The sequence below is a fragment of the Peromyscus maniculatus genome, chromosome 21, assembly GCF_049852395.1.
Source record: "Peromyscus maniculatus bairdii isolate BWxNUB_F1_BW_parent chromosome 21, HU_Pman_BW_mat_3.1, whole genome shotgun sequence".
NCBI classification, from domain to species: Eukaryota; Metazoa; Chordata; class Mammalia; order Rodentia; family Cricetidae; genus Peromyscus; species Peromyscus maniculatus.
In genome coordinates, this window is record NC_134872.1 from 70544797 (window position 1) to 70563529 (window position 18733).

Here is an 18733-nt window from a genome sequence, read left to right on the forward strand (position 1 = left end):
GAGCTACTTTATGAAAAGCCATTGGTCAAGTCAATTGTTTTGGATAGTCTACCATAATTTTGATTAGTTTTATACCTAGAATATTTGAAAACAAACAGGTTTGCTAACCTAAGTAGACAGTGTGCTATTAACAGTTCAGTATTTTTTTTACATAGTTCAGTTTTCTAATTTTTATCTCCAAAGAACTATTATGTGAAATTAAATGAAGAGGAATTTTAACATAGATTATGTAAATTCAGATTATCCATGGAGGTAAGAAAGACTTAGTGTTAGGAGATAAGCACTCACCAAACACACACAGAATGTTAACCATGTAGGTAGATGTTTCTGCTCTTGCAGAAATCTGTATTATAACAAAAATAAATATGTTAGTTTTAAAAAAAATTCAGCTGGGCCATGGTGGCACCCATGTTTAATCCCAGCACTCAGGAAGCAGAGGCAGGTGGATCTCTGAGTTTAAGGCTAGCCTGGTCTACAGATCAAGTTCCAGGACAGCCAGGGCTACACAAAACAAAGAAAACAAACAAATAAACAAAGTCTCATGAAATAGACTGTGCCTTCGTTTTTATCAATAATAAAAAATCTTCAGATGCTGATTAATATCCTCAACATCATATGCCTTTGAAGAAATAATGAATGTGACTGTTCTGGATTTTGTCATGACTGACATAATTTCTGTCTGCTAACAATTTTAAGAGATGGAAGTGTTGACCTGCACAATGCAGTCCTGCGTCCCTAAAGACTAATGACAGTTAGCAAAGATCCGTGGGAACTCTTGGTGAATTTGGGAGCTGAAAATGTGCATGTGTAACTGCCAACCCAGGGTTTTGTTTCCTCTTATAAATTACTGACGGACAATGCTGGTTGCTTAATTTAGGATTGGGTAACAATGAAAACCATGTAACATGTTAAAAGTGATTAAATTAAAAATTAAAGCATATTAAAATACTTAAGTAAGAGCAAAATCACAATTCTATAACGTTAATATGTCAGTCATGTTATCTGGAAGAGATAAAGAGCCTGGATTATAGTCCAGGTAATAACAATGAAAAGGTAGGGAGATTATAAAGAACAGCTCTTGGGTTTTGTTTAAATGAATTACAGCTCAATTAATTTCCCCCAATTAAATCTTGTTAGAATTTGCTGCTGTTCCCAGTTCCTTCTAGGAACTTCTGTTTGTTATATTCAGTTCTCAGGGGAAAGAGTTGAAATAATGAAAGTGCCACCTGCTTGCTTGTTTTGTTTGTTCCGTTCAGATAACTGGAATGCTCCTTGATCGACAGTATTTGAAGCATGCCTCCCCATTAATAAGCTCAGAACTTTGTCACTCACACGAGTATCAGGGAAGACTGACTGGGTTTAATGAGTTTAGACAAAAGAGTGTCACAGAAACATTTGATGAGTAAGCTTACTAGCAAGAGGGGCTGAGGTAGACCGGGGAGGAGCCTCTAGCCAGGGCATCCTGGGAGTGTTCTCTAACAGGATGAGAGTTAGGGTGGAGGCCGCAGAGTACCCTGCTGACCTTGCTCGCCTGGCTCTGTCCAAGGGAGATAAAGCTCTGACTGTGTGCTTCAAGTTCTGCTCCTGAGCTACCTTCAGTCAGTCTCTCCACGTGGATAGTTCCCTAGAATTCCTGAAAGCCAGGTTCCACATGGCCGCACTGGCCTCATGGTGTGAAAACGTAGCCGCCTAGGCATGAGAATGAATGTAAACCTGTAGATCCGGAGCTAGCATGGAGGAGTGCCGCATGGCCCTGAGACGTTTCAGGGCCATAAGGAGAAGTTCAGGATATTGGGACTAGAAAGCTAGGTGTAGGGGCGCATTTCTGGGAGAGCTTATTTCCGCTTACTAGTTTCTGCCTGTCCTGATCTTGTTTTTAATTCATCCACTCATTTATTTCAGTCTCCGGTTAAGTCTCTGCATTCTTTCCATGGGCATGTTTTAAATACATTAGCCAATTAAGATTGGGAACTTTAGGCAATAGTTGAAACTATTTTCTTATTAAGGGGGACATAATTTAGTATTAATTATTTTGCTCATAATTTGCATTTTCAATTAAAATTTATTGGGACCACTGTGCTTCATCATAATAAAAGTTTAACAATGTTTTAATTGGGTAAGTTCTCCCAGAAGTCTGTGGTCAGAGTCATCTTGTTAATCATATGACCTGCAGGCTGGTGAGTCACTCTCAGACTTGGATTCTGTCCCCACTTAGAAGCTGAACTGGATTGGATTGGTGTAATACTGGGAGGAGGCCCTTCGGGGTTTGAATGTTCTCAGAGGAAGGTGGGCTGGTATTGACTGGGGAGTTCCTTCCCGTTGTCCTCGGGCTGCAGAGTCCTGATACAGGAGGGTGTGTATCCACATGTGCACACACCTGGGTATTACAGGCTCTGGTTCCTGTGGCCATAGACATGGGTGGTTACTAATGCTAAAACAACAGCAACCAAAGTATTTCGTTTTGTAAAGCCACCCGAATTGTATACAAATGAACTTGGAATGGCTATGCTCCGAGAAGAAACTGGTCATTGCTGTTAACACATTTAAAGCCCTTAAAGGGCCAGTGTGCACTGCCTGGAAGGGAATTCATTCGTGTCCAAATAAGGAATATGGCTAGTGACATAAATCTGGTTGCCATTTTCATTGCATCTATTTTTACACGCAGTTTGGGGGGTATAGTTTGTCAAGTAAGTATCAGAGGAAATTCCAGCCTGTTGTACTTCGTTCTGTGTTCCTGGCCCTCTTGCCCAGATGAATTCACAGAAAGGCCCAGTGATGAGCCTTGGACTGGAAGGAAAACAGATCCTCGGGGACGTGAAGTAAGCTGTCACCTTACTTCTCTGGCTTCCATTCTTGAGGCAGAACACTGAGGTGTTTCATTGCCGTCGCAAGAGAATGGCTTGTGCAGCTGTCCGCATAGAAGCCTGACAAGCCTTGGCAGTCTGCAGTAGACACACCTGACATTGTCCCCTTGTCTTCTGTCTGTGATCTCCTTTAAGGTGCCCCACAGGGTTCTGTTCTGGGAACGGAATGGATTGTATTTTTTAAAATGCATCATTAATGGACCCTTTTGATTTTGCCATCAATGCGTTGCATTTAATTTGTGTTTTGGGCAAATGTGTGGATCTGTATAGAATAAGGACCTAGGTCTGCATCATTTCCCTTCATGAGGCTTCTGAGAAAGAAACATTTCCCAATTTTTCAGTTGCATTCTGCTAGGTCTAACTACCTTTTCTCCTGTTCTCCACTTTACCCCTTTACTCACTAAATTCTTTATTATATTGGTTTCTTAAAGACACCCCGAAGCTGAAATCATAGGCACGTTTTTCTGTGTTTGATGTTCAAGGTGTTCATCAAAACACAGGTGTATTATGGGTCGAGAGAAGGAAAGTGAGGTAAACAGATTTCAGAGTAGAAGGATCATTTCAAAAGCTAGAATACTGTGACTGGGGAGGTGGCTTGGTGGGCAGAGGTGCTTGCTGTGAAAGCAAGATGACCTGAGTTCAAATCCCCAGCACCCACATAAAAGTGAGGTATGGCTACATGTGCCAATAACCCCGAAATGAGGTGATGGAGACAGGTCGGTCCCGGGAGAATCCTGGATCCGGCCTAGCTTCCAGCTTACTAACAGCCCCTGTCTTAGAGAAGAAGGTAGAATGGGGTAGAGGAAGACTCCCACTGTCCTTTTCGCTTTCACATGTGCGTGTACACACACACACACACACGCACACGCACACTAGAATACCAGCAGTGGAGGCTGTCACGATACAACACAAGTGTGCCGGCTGTGACTTAGGCAGCCTGTGACAGCATTGGTCCCCCTTCTCCTTGTGAGCTGCTGTGGAGCCTGTAACAATCGAGCACTGACTGGAGCCACAGATGGATGCTGATTCAAACCTCCCACTGCCTCTGAACTCCTTTCTTCATCCTTTTTCCCTTCCTCATCCTCTTACACCAGAGGAGCCAGGGCCCGGCATATCTGTCTGTTCTTCCCTAGGCCAATTTGTTTCTTTCAGAACTTCTTTGATATTGTCTTGTTTATAGGTTCATATTCTCATCTTGTTGTGCGATACGAACTAATTGAAATTGTTCATTTTAGCACAGTGAAAATAAGTTGATTCTCACCTCCCTGTGTGGGGGAGGTTTGGGTTTTGTTTTTTATCGCTCACAGATTAAGATCTTAGTTCTCTCAGGATGAACATGCAGGCACTAGAAGGTGGTCCCTCTGGGTTAAAGCCAGCCATTTTCTCTGGACTTACTCAGGTTTAGGAGACAGTGTGGAGTGAGTTATTGTTTGTAAGTTGAAAGTCCTAATTCTTTAATTGCCTTTTAATTATTACAATTGTTAGATTTTAATCTTGAAGCACCAAGAAAACTTGCACTAAATTACAGTGCCTCTGATCTTTGTTCTCCGCCTTGTTAATGAAGTGGTACTTTGTAGGGGAGAAAAGGAAGAATATTTGAAATAAATTCCAAGCCACCTAGTTTTGAGAATAAGAAAATTATCTTCATATCCTGTTGCTACCTAAAGGTTCTTGGCTTTGATTCTCTCAATAATATGTGTGCCCAAATATGAGCCTAAAGGGATGCCTCCACCCTTGTTACATAACTCTGTGGGGTTCCTCTGCAAACCCATATTTATTTGCTGGGGGACAGGGGAGGGGAAGAAACAGCTTCTCAGGCCTTTGGGGGTGGGGAGGGAGAGAGGGAGGTGAGATGCTTGTTTGCACCAATAAGAACAGTTAGAGAATGTGAAGTCTGAACATGATTTGATCCAAACAGTCATCTTCAGGAATTTGTTATGGTAACTGCTGTGCCGTCCCGGGAGGAGTGAGGGAGGCATAGGGAATGTGTGTTCTTACTGTGTGATCTGTTGAAAGGATGATGTTGTGTAACATAGCGCTGCTGCACGTGTCTTTGTGTGGGGCCTCTGTTCTCGAGCAGAGTTTGTGTTAGGACCGGACTCTGGGTAATTGGAGTGGGGTTTTCTTTGTCCTTATATTTAAACTCCATGGAACGAATCCCTTGAGGGCTCTTTGCAGCCTGCTGAGCCTGTGTCTTTTTCCTCCCAGCGAAGCCTGCTCCTGCATGAGCTCAGCCGTCCGCCTTGTCTGTGCCTGTCCCTAAGCTGTGATGCACACCGTGGAATGTCACACGTCAGGGTGGGGCCTGAGCGGGAGCAGGCTGGCATGTCTGGCTGTTGGTCCCCTGTCCGTAGTGTGTGCTTCTTCCTTCCTTTGTCCCCTCTCCTCCTTACCCCTTAACAGATGAGCTGGTGTCTGCGCCCAGGGACGTGGACACTCGCGAGAATAAAGATTTTCTTCTCTCTCCCGGATACACACCCACCTCCATGCATCCGCCTTCATCTCTTCTGTTCCTGAGCAGCACAGACCCCTCCTCTGCCTGACCAGAGCCCCTGCTGTGGCTCCTCTCACCTCCATTCTCCTGGGTGTCCTACTTTTCCCTCCAGTAGAGCTTTCTCAGTGGATTTTAAGCACGATGGTAGTTTTTGCTAATTAAAGAATCTCTAGAAATATTTTTCCACAACCCCATGGTTTGTATGTGTCAGCATGTGCACACACCAGCACGGGGCGGGGGGGGGGGGGTACTTTTTTCATTCACGACTAGTCTTTTTGGAAGAGCTGTCTGTCTGCATTTTTTTTTTTTTTTTTTCAGTTTTTGATACTTACTTCTCCGCCTTGCTTACTCTGGTTCTGATTTCATAATCCACTCAAACACATGCAGGGCCTTGGTGACTTCCACGTGGCTGAATCTGTGCAGTTGCAGGCCTGGTCTTCCTTGTCATCGTTGGCCTCTTGAGCGTTCTTTCTTTCCCTCTTAGCTGCTGTATTGAAGTGTTTGACCGTTGTGGGTCCAGCCCTCTCCCTTCCCCTAGTGTCTCAGCCATATTTACAGCTTTGGTTTCTGCAGGCTGCATTACAGCACACAGGACTGTGGGGAGGGTCTTCTTCTGGTCCCCCTTCCTCTCTCCATTGCTGCTATTCCCCTGCAGCCTAAATTCTGTGAGGACATCTGAACCACTTGAATATTCCTGTCTGATCTCAGATCTGATCGTTTAATCTCTTATAATCCTAGTGAATGCACTTCAATGGCTTTCTGTAGTTTCTAGGGAAGAAAGTTTGCAGTCCAGTAGGAAGTTCCTGGGAGCCAGCCTCAGTTTGGGCCCCCTGCTGGTGCCAGCCTTGCTGCTGCTCACCGTGCTCCCCAGCTGCTGCTCACCGTGCTCCCCAGCTGCTGCTCCTGCCCTCCCCGGGCCACCTGCGCTCATGTTTCCCCTCACCAGAGTTACAGACGGGGTTTCTCCTGCGTTCTCACTGCCGGGTGAGGACCTCCTGATGTCCGCTAGTTCCCCACATACCCCGTGACTGTTCTCAGCATCTTGTTGCCTGGAAGGTGGTAGATCACGTTGAGTGCCGTGTATGTGAAGGAGTAGACTTGCTGCTTTGTTTGTTGGGAAGAGTTATATATTCGCATACCAAAAGCATCCAGTTTCCTCTTCTCTGGTTGCCTGTGTACGTTGTCCTTCATGCTTGGTTTTACAACTGCTTTCTCCCAAATCATCCTAAGACCTTGGGAAACACACATGGGTTGTTCTTGAGTCTTGTCCCAGCTGCAGATGGGAATCCCCCACCTGCCACAGCCACCACATTGCCCAGTGCTCCATAGGTGTAACTGGAGTTCTAGATGATTTTGTCCAAGCTTGTGTAGCTCCTGATTTCCAGTTGCACTTAGTAGAGTCGTGCAGCATTTGGGTCCTGAGGAAGCAGAGAACCAATCAGGGGGAGGTCAGAGGACGCCAGCATCGAAGCTCTGTGTGGTTTGTTGTAGTCATTGTTTTACCTTAACATGGCCTTCTCTCTCGATTATATTAAAACTGTCTTTCAATGAATAAAAGACTAACCTGTGATAAGAGACTCATAAAATGCCCCATCTTACCCACTTTTAAGTGAGAGTGGCATTAAGTACATTGTTATGTGACCATCACCACTACACACACACACACACACACACACACACACACACACACACACACGTATACACACACACACACTGCCTCTTGTACGACCGGCTTGTTTCTGTTGCAGTGATAAAACACCCTGACAGAAGCATCGGTGGAGAAAGGGTTGATTTTGCCTACACGTCTAGATTATATAGAGTCCAGCATTTCAGGGAAGTCACAGTGACAGGCCCCTGAGGTAGCCAGTCACATCACATCTGTGGTCGAGAGCAGAGAGAATACATGCAGACGTGCTGGCTGCTCTGCTTGCTCTTCACTCCGGTACAAGCCAGGATCCAAACTCAGGGAATGGGACCATGTTCCTTTCAGCTGGGTCTTTACACAAGTGAAGGCCATAAAGACAGTTGCCCACAGACACGCCCACAGGCCAACCCTGCATGGAGACTCTCTTCCCGGGTGATTCAGTTATGTCTAGGTGACAAATAAAAGTATCATAACTCCACCCCTTGTCAACTTGGCACATAAAACATCACTTTAAGCTGTAACCTTTCACCCTCAATACCCCAAATCTCAGGTTGGTTGGTTGGTTTTTTGTAAAATGTAGTCCACCTTTAAAAGTCCCTGAAGTCTTTAAAATTTCAACACTTTGAAAGTTCAGAGTCTCATAACTGTGAGCTCCTATTATCAAAGACAAGATACATACTTCCAAAATGTCATGGCCCAGAGTAAAAATTTGTATTCCAGAAGTGAAGGACAGGGACATAGGAGCAGTCAGATCAACACAAGAGTAAAATCTGGACGTGCAAATGCCAGGTCCTGCCTGCAGCTGCCTTGTAGGCTGCTGGGGCTTGTCATGTAGTCAGCGGGGCTCCAGAGGGCTTGGGTGACTGTGTCCCTCCGCCCACCTGCAGCATGTACAGCGGCCCATTCCAAAACACCTGTACTTCTCCGTGGCATCTGCAATGTCCTGGAGTCTCCGTTCCACCAGAAGCTTTGCTCCACAGCTTCATGTCACAGTCCACCTGGTACTGACTTTAAAGGCACAAAGGACACAAGACTGAGGATGGCGGTAGACAGAAGCCAAGGCGGACTGTGCTTCTGAGATTGCCGAATACTGATGTCAGCCTGAGATGTTGCCTGGCCCCCTTAGACCACAGTGGTATCAGCTTGTGTGCTGAGCCCTCCCAGGAGCAGGGAACCCTTGAGGATTTCTTCCTTTAAGGGAGTTGATATCTCACCAAGTGGAGCCTCCAATAGGGTTTTGCCCAGGGTATCCCTCCTGTTGTCCATGCGCTGCACAGAGGGTTTCTCCAGACCCTCTGAGCTCTCACGGCTGCTTTCTCAGTTCAGCCTAAGCGCCCCCACATCCTGCACGCTCCCTGACCTGCCAGTAAAGCAGTTCCATTGGCTTTAGTTTGAACGTCACTCAAATTTCGGGACATTCTAAAGCTGGCTCCTGCCCCTTAGGTTAAGGCCATCAAGACAACACGCTCCCCCCATGCCTGCAGGCCACCCTGATCTGGACAGTCTGCACTGGGACTCTACCCAGGTCATTCTAGCTTGTGTCAAGTTGACAATTAAAGGAACCGTCATTGTGACTGCCTGTGACCCAGTAAAGGATCTTCCCCCAGCAGCTAGTAGCTACTTTAAGTTGATAGAGGAAATTGTTCCCTACTGTCTTTTCAGATGATCATATCATTTCAAACCACCGTTTTAGCTGTTTTTTTTTTAATTCCAACTTTACTATGTACTTTAGACCAATAACTTTAGAGTTAGACCAATCCACATACCTCTCCAATAGTCTGCATGTTCACTTCTGACTTAAACAGTAAAAATAAACACTGGAAAAGATTAAAAAACAATCTCTGTGTTGTACTGAGGAGAGAAAGCAAAAGGAAATGTTAGTATTCGTGTGTGCTTTATGTTTGATTTATTTATTTATTTATTTATTTATTTATTTATTTATTTATTTATTTATTTATTTATTGGTTTTTTTGAGACAGGGTTTCTCTGTGTAGTTTTGGTGCTTGTCCTGGATCTCGCTCTATAGACCAGGCTGGCCTCGAACTCACAGAGATCCACCTGCCTCTGCCTCCTGAGTGCTGGGATTAAAGGCGTGCGCCACCACTGCCAGTCTATGTTTTCATTTCTACTGTGAGGTTCTGTGCTAATTAAAAGAAATATTTGAGGGGCTTCCTTAAAACAGCTATCTGCTGTTTTTATTTTTGAGTTAATGGGAATAAAGTGATTTTATTTTAAAGGAACAAAATAAGACATAAGTTTTAGGAAAGATTGTAACTTCAAAAGGAAATTACACTTACTAGAGATGCACAATGCTAACATGCTTAGTTCTCGGACCTCGGGTAAGAATCGCACAGTGAGAATCTATGCTGGAAGAGGTATCCTCAGCACCACATAAAGCTGGACGTGATGGTTCCTGCCTCTTAGGATAACTGCAAAGGACGATCATAGTCTGACTGCACAGAAAATAGACTAGAAGGCCACCTTAGGCTAAAAACCTTATCACATAAAGGATGTTATACCGATGCTTCTCACTGACAGAATAGTTAGAACCCTAGTCCAGATTGAGTAGCGTTCTGTGAGAGACTTTCTATCCTAGGGAGATCTCTCTCTCTCTCTCTCTCTCTCACACACACACACACACACACACACACACACACACACGCACACACGCACACACGCACACACACACACACCGGAACTACCAACAAGAGTATGGGTGAGTCGGGAATGACTCAAAGACAGCTGCATCACAGAAGGCCAAACCCAGCATGGTGAGAGCTCATGAAAGCTGAAGTCTGCAGCTCACTGCAGGGCATACAAACAGGTCAACAGGTTGCAGAGTGCCTTTAAGCGGGTTGGCTGGTCTGCATCCTTCCAGGCTCCTCAGCTGCTCTGTCCCTTTAGTTACTCTTTCTGTTTGTGAAACCTCGGGGAAGGAGGAGAGCAGAGGATTTGGTCAGTTTCAGGACTTCCTGAGACTTCTGTGTTGTTCGCTTCCTGAGCTTCAGAGGAAATTGCTATATAAGTAGAAAGCCCTGCATTGGAAATTTCTTCATGGCATCCTACCTAATTCTCATATGAGTTAATATACTAACGAAGTGTCTGGAGTCTGGAAAATAATATTGAGGTTGTTCCCTTGCCCCAAGTAAAACCTCTTGTGGAATTTTAGTGTTCAGAAAGCTTTGGCTATTACTAGAGATATTTTGAAATTATGTAATGCCCATATATGTTCCTACATGTACATAAGTCTCACGTGTGTATATGTGTACATGTGTGTAATTGTAAACATTTTTGTCTACAGTGGGTGCTTTTTAAAAATAGGTACTATACAAATTCTTAGATATTAATTTTACTCAAACACTTAAACTTATGGCAATAGCTATTTCTCCATTTATTTCTGTTACTGGGACTAAACACTATGGCCAAAAGCTACTTGGGGGGGAGAGGATTTATTTCATCTTATAGTTTTCAGGCCAGCATTGAAAGACATCAGGGAGTGAATTCATGCAGAGGCCAGGGAAGCTTGCTGCTTTCTGGCTTGCCCTCATGGCCCGCTCTGCTCAACTTCTTATACCACCCAGGACCACCTGACGGGGATGGCACCACCCATAGGAGGCTCCATCCTCCCATATTAATCATTGATCAAGAAAATGTTCCCCCAGTCTTACTCATAGGCCAGCCCGATGGAGGCAGTTCTTCAGTTAACATTGCCTGTTCCCTGATGACTCTCGCTTTTATCAAGAAAACAAACTAACTCACTAACCAGTGCTCTCTTTTACATACATTTTTACTTTGTATTTTCACAGTATATTAGGGCTGTTAAGCATGTGTAGTAGTTTGCCCTTGTTTTTGAGACAGGGTCTCACTGTAGCCCTGGCTGGCCTAGAACTCTGTACGTAGACCGGGCTGGCTTCATTACAAGAGATCTTCCCATCTTTGCCTCCCGAGTGCTAGAATTTAAGTTGTGTACCACCACATCTGGCAGGTCTGTACTTTCTGGTCACACTTTCAACTTGACTTTATGTCCTTTTTTATGTTATATTTTCAATTTAAAATTTATGTAGTTTTCTCAAATCTTCACTTTGATTGCAATCATTTCTAAAAGAAAAGATGGAGTATGGTGCTAAAAAATATTGTCTATGGTGATTGAGTCATTTGGAAAAATTAAATTATCATAAAGTAATAAAAACAACTGAGAGCTTGCCCATAAAAAACACTTTCCTATAGAAAAGAAATCTAGCATATATTTTTGCCAGGATTGCTTTATATGATTAGGAAAATCATCTATAAAATAGGGGAATTATAATAGTTAGTGCTCAGCACCTTACAGTAGAATGTAGGGACATAGAGCCTTCATGTGCCCGCAGTGTGGTCTGATGCTAAGTTTCTTCCTTAAACCAGGTTGAAAATGAAATTCCTGCTAACAATCTGCAAAAGTGAGATGTTAGCTTTACAGTGGGACTAAGAGTCCCCAATAAGTGGAAAGCATTTGAATTTCTTTGTGTGTATGGCATACGTGTGTGTGTGTGTGTGTGTGTGTGTGTGTGTGTGTGTGTGTGTGTACGTGCGCGCGTGATGTGTGTAGTATACAGGTGTGTGCCCTTGAGCCGCATGTAGAAGCCAGAACAGGATCTTGGGGATCTTCTGTTGGAGTCTGCCTTATTGCCTTGAGAGGATCTCTGCTGAGCTGAGCTAAAGCTCACCATTGGCCAGCCAAGCTCTTGGGATCCATCTCTCTCTGCCACCCAATGCTGAGGTTACAGACACACAAAGTTGTGCCCAGCTTTTATTTGGGTGTTGGGGATTTGAACAAAAACACTGGCTTGCAAAACAATTGCTTTTTCCCACTGAGGCATCTCCCCAGCCCCATACAGATGACATTTTTAAGGACTGTGTTATCCCAATGGGATTATCAAGAGAGGAGGAGGTGGATAGGACCCAGCACAGGCCTCTGGGTGCTCCGGGCAGAGGAAGAAGGCCACTGAAAGACTAGAAAGGGCCAACGAAGCAGGGTAGCCGTATAATTTTGAAGACTCCTAAGGTCTTTGTTTTTCCCAGTGGTTTTTGGTGTTCTGCTTTTTCTATTTTTGCTTACCTAATTTACTTTGTCCACTCCACACTTTTGGTAGGGGCCAAGCACTGTACTTACTGCTGTGGTGAAGTGTTAAGTTCAAGAAAGAAGAGGGGGCTTGTTCAAACTCACTGTACTGTGCAGCTGTTTCTGTTCTGAAATGACATCATTCCAAAGGAAGTTTTGTGTTGTATTCTCTTGGTCAAAAAACTTCATTCTTCAATGACTTTATTCATTCCCTTTGGGATTACTCAGTGTTTACGCTCTTTGCTAATGGCAGGGTTCTCATAATAGCATGCTGTTTCTTGTTCAGGGATTGGCAGACTCAGAGTCTGGTTTTTTATTTCTCCAGGAAATTTAAATTTTGTAGAAGCAAAACAATGTTTTTATTGGAAGAACTTTAGATACTTGGTCTAGACTTTTGTACATACCTGTTCAGTATTCTTGACATCAGTAGAGGTCATGGGTCTGTGAATTTTTTAAAAAGGTATTATTTGTAGAGGGCTGCCCCTTACCTGGACTGCTGTCAGTGGTAAATTGTGGTGATCACACTGGTAGATGTGGACGCCAGTGAGAAGTTGGTGAGGATGTTCTGGAATGTGAACAGATAGGAAGTGGAGCTACATTTCCAGTTCATGAACACTCCCTTCCAAGCCCTAATAAAAGTATGCATAGATTCTTATGGCAGGGCGGGGTGGGGGGAGGGTGGGTGGGGTGGGGGGGTGGGGGGTTAACACATTTGTGTTTACCTTTCTTCTGAACACAGGTGATGTACTTGAGTTCTTGTGCAAATGGCAGCTAAACAGTGTTCCGAGTAACTTACTACGCATTCCTCCCACATTACCTGGAGCACACTGTTTGTGTGTGTCCCTGAGAGCCTGTGGGATTATAGAAAGGCTTCCTCTGTAAAGTAATAGGAAAGTTCTGAAGAGATCTGAGGGTGTGGATTCTGCAGAGTGAGGGGTGGGCGCTGCAGGGAGTGGGGGGTGGGTGCTGCAGGGAGTGGGGAGGGTGGGTGCTGCAGGGAGTGGGGGGTGGGTGCTGCAGGGAGTGGAGGGGTGGGTGCTGCAGGGAGTGGAGGGGTGGGTGCTGCAGGGAGTGGGGAGGGTGGAATGGGGAATGTTCCACCATTCTTAAAACAAAGAATATTCAAGAATTTTTTCCTCCTGTAGATAGAACTAGCTTCAGAGTATCCCTCTTGTATAGGCAGCATGTCTTGCAAGTTAAAAAGGGATGAAGTTGTGTGAGCATGTGTGCGTGTGCATGTGCGTGTGTGTGTGTGTGTGTGTGTGTGTGCATGTATGTCTGTGTGCATGTATGTCTTTGTGTATGTGTGTGCATGCATGTGTATGTGTATGTGCGTGCGTGCATGTGCGTGCGTGTGCATGTGTGTGTGCATGTATGTCTGTGTGCATGTATGTCTTTGTGTATGTGTGTGCATGCATGTGTATGTGTATTAGAAGAAAGACTGACTATGAGGGAGGTTATAAGTGCACAGGTGAATGAAATTTTGCGAGTCAAATTAATAACTAACCAATCTGCTCACTCACATGCCTCATTATTAGTGGATGTATGTTTCAGTAGGAGGACAAACTCTGGAAGTTTATTAGGACTTGGTCCTTGCTATCTTGGAGTTAACCATTGAGAAAAACAAGGTGTTCACACAAACACGCGTGCGTGCGCGTGAACACACACACACACACACACAAAAAGCAAGAAAAGAAAAGAAAAACCAACTATAGATTGCTAGGGTAAAGAAGTCTGAAATACCCTATTGCTACTTAGAGTACAGCCTAGGAGCACAAGGCGCTCAGACAGGATGGGTTGGGAAGGTTAGCAAGTGTCCTGTAGAGGAGTGGGCCAGCTTCGCTTGGAAGGAGAAAGGTTTGTAACCAAAAACACATAGGACATCCAGAGGGGGCGGCAGGCTTGCCATTTAACTAAGGCAGAACTTTGGCGTGTGGGGGAACCTGAGAGGATGCTGGCTGGTTTAGAAGGAGGACACAGGAAGAGAGGAGCTTCAGTCAGTTGAGTAGGATAGGTCGAGTCCTAAGATGCCGTTATAGGGCATTTATAGACTCTAGGGAGCTACACAGGCTCGCTTTTTATATTTTTCTTGTGTTTCTTTTGGCCCATACAAGCCTCTGAGACAAGCAATGGCAGTGTTTGAAGGAGGCCTTGGTTTTAATATCGCTGTTGTACTAGTATTTGCAAATGCGTTACTTAGGTGGCTAATACATGCGCCTGTCCTCTTGAATTGGCATGGACGAAACTTAATACAGTGCACTCTTTCCTAGGCCGGACCTGATAGACATGAATACTGTTGCTGTTCAAAGCAACCTTGCAAATTTAGAGCATGCTTTTTATGTAGCTGAAAAAATCGGTGTTATAAGACTTCTGGACCCCGAAGGTGAGTTCTTTTCTTGACTCTTAACCTGCGCTGCCATGCACATCTCACCAGAAGTCATGTTAGCGTCGTGAAATAATTCGTCTCTTGCTGCTTGTAGATGTGGATGTCTCTTCACCTGATGAGAAGTCAGTAATAACCTATGTGTCCTCCCTGTATGATGCATTTCCCAAAGTCCCCGAAGGCGGTGAAGGCATTGGTGCAAACGTGAGTATTGGTTGTCCCGCACTTAAAACTGTTGGGTCATTGGTGACCAGCAATTGAACTGCTTGCTCCTTAGTGCAGGGCTTTAAAAAGAGATTTAAATGTCTGAGCTAATGTGCCATTTTTCTGATTGTACGTACACCTCACAGCATCGTCCCACCATTGAAATTGAAGTGTCACTAAAAAAGTTGTCCTGTGTCACAAATAAAAGAAACTACTTGGGAGCCGCGGCACATCTGTGAATGAAAGTAATGAGTGACCAGAATGTAAATATTTTCTCTTTTAACTTGCTGCCCTTTTACAACAGCTGGCTCTCCTGTCCTTCTGTGTAACTAGGCCATCTCACTGTAGAATGCAAGTTAAAGTTGATTCGGGTGACCCTGTGAAGTCAGTTGACTAGATAGTTGTTTTCTGACTTGTCTAGATGAAGGTCTCTGTGTTTGACCAGGTGGCCAGAGCTAGGTTTCCCACACACAGTTTGGCTATTGTGACCACCCTAGAATCACCGTTTCTCAGAGGCTTGTGGAATTGAACCCCGCTGTGCTGAACAAACGCTACGTCTAGAAGTGAACAGGAAGCTGTTTGTTTGAGGGGCATGCCCCTTTACCTCAGGCCGCTCCCTTCTTTCTCACAGATAGATGATAGACACAGATATATTTGCATTACTTGGAAGCTTTGTGCTCCCTTTTCCGATGGCTTATACCACCGCTCTATGGAATTATTTCTAGATCTAGTTTTGTTCTCTTCCCCTCGCCTTTCACAAAAAGATCTTAACCTTTTGGATGTCCTGGCAGTGCGCTCCCATTTCCCTTCCCCTGGCTGCTGTTGCAGAATGGTTCTCTGGCTCCTTCCTCCTTCCTTCTTCCTTCTTGCCACAGTCACCCTGGTTTTACCACCTCTTTCTCCGTGTGGAACTGGGCTTGATAATAGCTTATGCTTTTCCATCTCTGCGTTAACTCTGCACGTGCCAAATTAATTTTTGTAGGCTGCGGCGTCTTTAGTCTTAGGGTTTGCAGGTTGACTGGTTGAATTCTTTCGGATGTTTCAGCAGTCAGAACTGCATCTGATCACTATTGACAATCCCATCTACAGTTTTGTAGTATTGATTAATTACTTATAGGTAGACCATTCCTGTCAGTGTCCTGCATTCTTGGGGATTCCTGTCTTTTCCCAGCTCTCTGCAGCCTGCTCCTACCATATTATTGCTCACTGTTCATTGCAGTACTGCTCAGGGCCCACCTTTCTTCTCAGGAAGTCTTTGGTGCCCATTGCAAGGCACATATGTATCCTTCCCTCTGTTTTTTAGACTATGCTGCCCGTTTCAGTCACTGGAACACTTAATTAGGCACTGCCCACCATGGCACTTAACTGTTCGTACAATGATTCTCTCTGATCCCTAGTAAGACAATGACTCCAGACTACAGATACTATGCTTTGAAAGTTTTTCTTTTTATTGTAACAGTGAGTGTAATCCTGCCACTTAACAAGCAATCTTCAGAAGATTAATTACACAGCACGTGTCAGCCTTCTGATTCCTTCATTTTACAAGAGTTTGTTTAATGAGTACTTGAAAATCCCAACATATCCAACCTTTCCCTGTCTGGTCCCTAAATCCTCTGTGACTTTGTTGAGTGTCAGATATTAGGGAAATTAGTTGCACAGTGGTGAGCAGAGATGACTAGCCTGCCATATGCAAGCTGTTACTCCCCTTAAGTTGAGCCCTGGAAAACCTCCCAGATCACAGCATTTTTTGAAGCCTCAGAAGCTTCTTCGATGCAGTGCCCCAGACAACCACTGTTATGGGACCACAATCGACACTCACTGGGCCAGGGTTAGTGGCCATATGTTAATAGCCTATTTTTAATGTTGTGTGTATGGAAAGAATTGTAGCTGAGTGGAAACTAAGAAAACATTTACCTGATTCTCTCTGTCAAGCTTCAGGTCATCTGGACTCACAGGAATGTGCCTGACACATTGTGTTGCAGATGAGTGTCCTTATGAATGACACAAACTTTCCCCTCTGTTTCATTACCTAGGATGTTGAAGTCAAGTGGATCGAATACCAGAATATGGTGAACTACCTCATCCAGTGGATTAGACACCACGTGGTCACAATGTCTGAGAGAACATTTCCTAACAATCCTGTAGAACTAAAGGTTGGTGTATCGTAGAAGTTCAGTAGGGTTGATTCAAAAACTAAACTAATGCTAGGTTAATCCCATTATCTTAGCGTTCAAGATAAATTGACATTGGCAAGCCATGCATTTTAGTAGACAAAGTTTTTATTATCTATTTCCTTATATAAAGAGAAAGTCGGGGTAAATATTAAGACAGTTATAGCAACAGCATCTTTACGAAGTTACATTCCCCGAGCTTTAATTTGTTGAGAAGTAAAGGTATAAATTGAGAGCTTCTGAAGCTAACATTGCCAAGTCTTACATAATGAGTGGGAAGTGCTAAGAGTCCACCGGATACTGGAACAGGAAGATCAGTGGGACGCTCACACACAGAGCAGTGATCAGAAACATGCCTCTGCTTAAGTCAGGCGAGAAACTGCCCCGAGGACTTCTTTTGTAGAGTACAAGGCACATCCTGTATGTTATGAATTTCAAAATACGGATCCAACTACAGTGCAAGTGAATTGAAATCAATGCTCGTAGCCTAGTGTTCATGGCCAAGGTTTAGCAAACCTTTGCTAATACTTTAATGTTAGGTAAGGTCATTGAGATGGAGATATCACAGCAAAATAAGGTCATTATGAATACACAGCTTTTCAAAGAATAACCTGTCTCATTTTGTACATTTGTATTTGAAATAGCAAAAGCAGTTTATTATTAATAAACCGCTAATATGAATATCAGTAATATGAATATTAATACAGAGTAGCCTTACTTCTTTGGCTTAATAAGCTTTGTTTCAGCTCTCAGCCTGGAATCACAAAAGCTGTAATAACACAGCATAGGCCCCATGAAAGTTCTTTGTTGTTCTCACACATCTGTTCAGAACATCTGTGGCATGGCTCTGCTTCTCATTACCACAGTGTATTTGTCCTTGGCACAAAGTGACTTAGTATTTGTTGATTTGTTTGTTTGTTTTTGTTTTTGTCTTTGTTCTTTGAGACAAGGTTTCTCTGTGTAATTTTGGTGCCTGTCCTGGATCTCGATCTGTAGACCAGGCTGCCCTCGAACTCACAGAGATCTGCTTGGCTCTGCATCCTGAGTGCTGGGATTAAAGACATGCACCACTGCCACCTGGCTGATTTTTTTTTTTTTCCCAGAAAGGAGCTTTTTATAGGGTCTTATTGTAAGATGCCTCCCTTTGTGGATATGAACTATTCTAGGGCACCAAAGTCTGGCCCCTTCTATTGCAACATAGTGTCACAGTGTTTTGCACATGGTGACTTTTGGTGACTAGTGACCGATAGCAACCAACAAGATTTTGCTTTTGGTTCAATGCAGTGTTTGGATTTCATGTACAAATACACTTACTTCTAAATGAATTCCTGGGGTGGGATTGTTTTGGTTTGTTTGGTTTGGTTTGGTTTGACCATTGTCTAATTGTGCTGATGTCTGACTTCTGCAGCTCTTTAAACATTGTCGGAGTCTGAGTATTCACACAGGTTACTTGCTAGTAGGTAATGTAGGAGAGAAAACCTATCCTTAGGAATTAGCAAATATTTCTACAAGTTCCCAAACCTTTTTAGAATCTTATAGAAATATGCTGTCTATTTTAATGTAGCATAAATAAGCTTAATTGATTAGTATACAGCTATTAAATGTGAACGTGTTTTATTTATGCAATTTTTAGAAAGGTCTTGTAAAATGAATATTATAACATTTTAAGAGGTTCACAAATGAGATAATCATTACATGATTGGAGTGTGTGTAATAGTAATATCAACTAATAACATCCACTTCCCTTTGTTTTCCTTTGTTAGTTAAAAAGAAAAAAAGCTGTTGAACTTGACAGTGGTATGGTGAGGGCACATGTTAGCCCTACCTAGCTGCTATGGGGTTCCAGAATAGAGCCATAGAATGCAAGGGAGCAA

At 43.8% G+C, this 18733-nt stretch overlaps 1 protein-coding gene across 34 annotated transcripts in view; it reads left to right on the forward strand.

Moving 5' to 3' along the window:
* Dst (dystonin) overlaps nt 1-18733 on the forward strand; it is a 434856-nt gene that overhangs the window by 251298 nt on the left and 164825 nt on the right. For all 34 annotated transcript variants that reach the window (XM_076558452.1, XM_076558433.1, XM_076558438.1 and 31 more), the window contains 3 exons: nt 14372-14484; nt 14582-14688; nt 16722-16841. In XM_076558452.1, coding sequence (XP_076414567.1) covers nt 14372-14484; nt 14582-14688; nt 16722-16841 — 340 coding nt within the window. The remainder of the gene's footprint in view (nt 1-14371; nt 14485-14581; nt 14689-16721; nt 16842-18733) is intronic.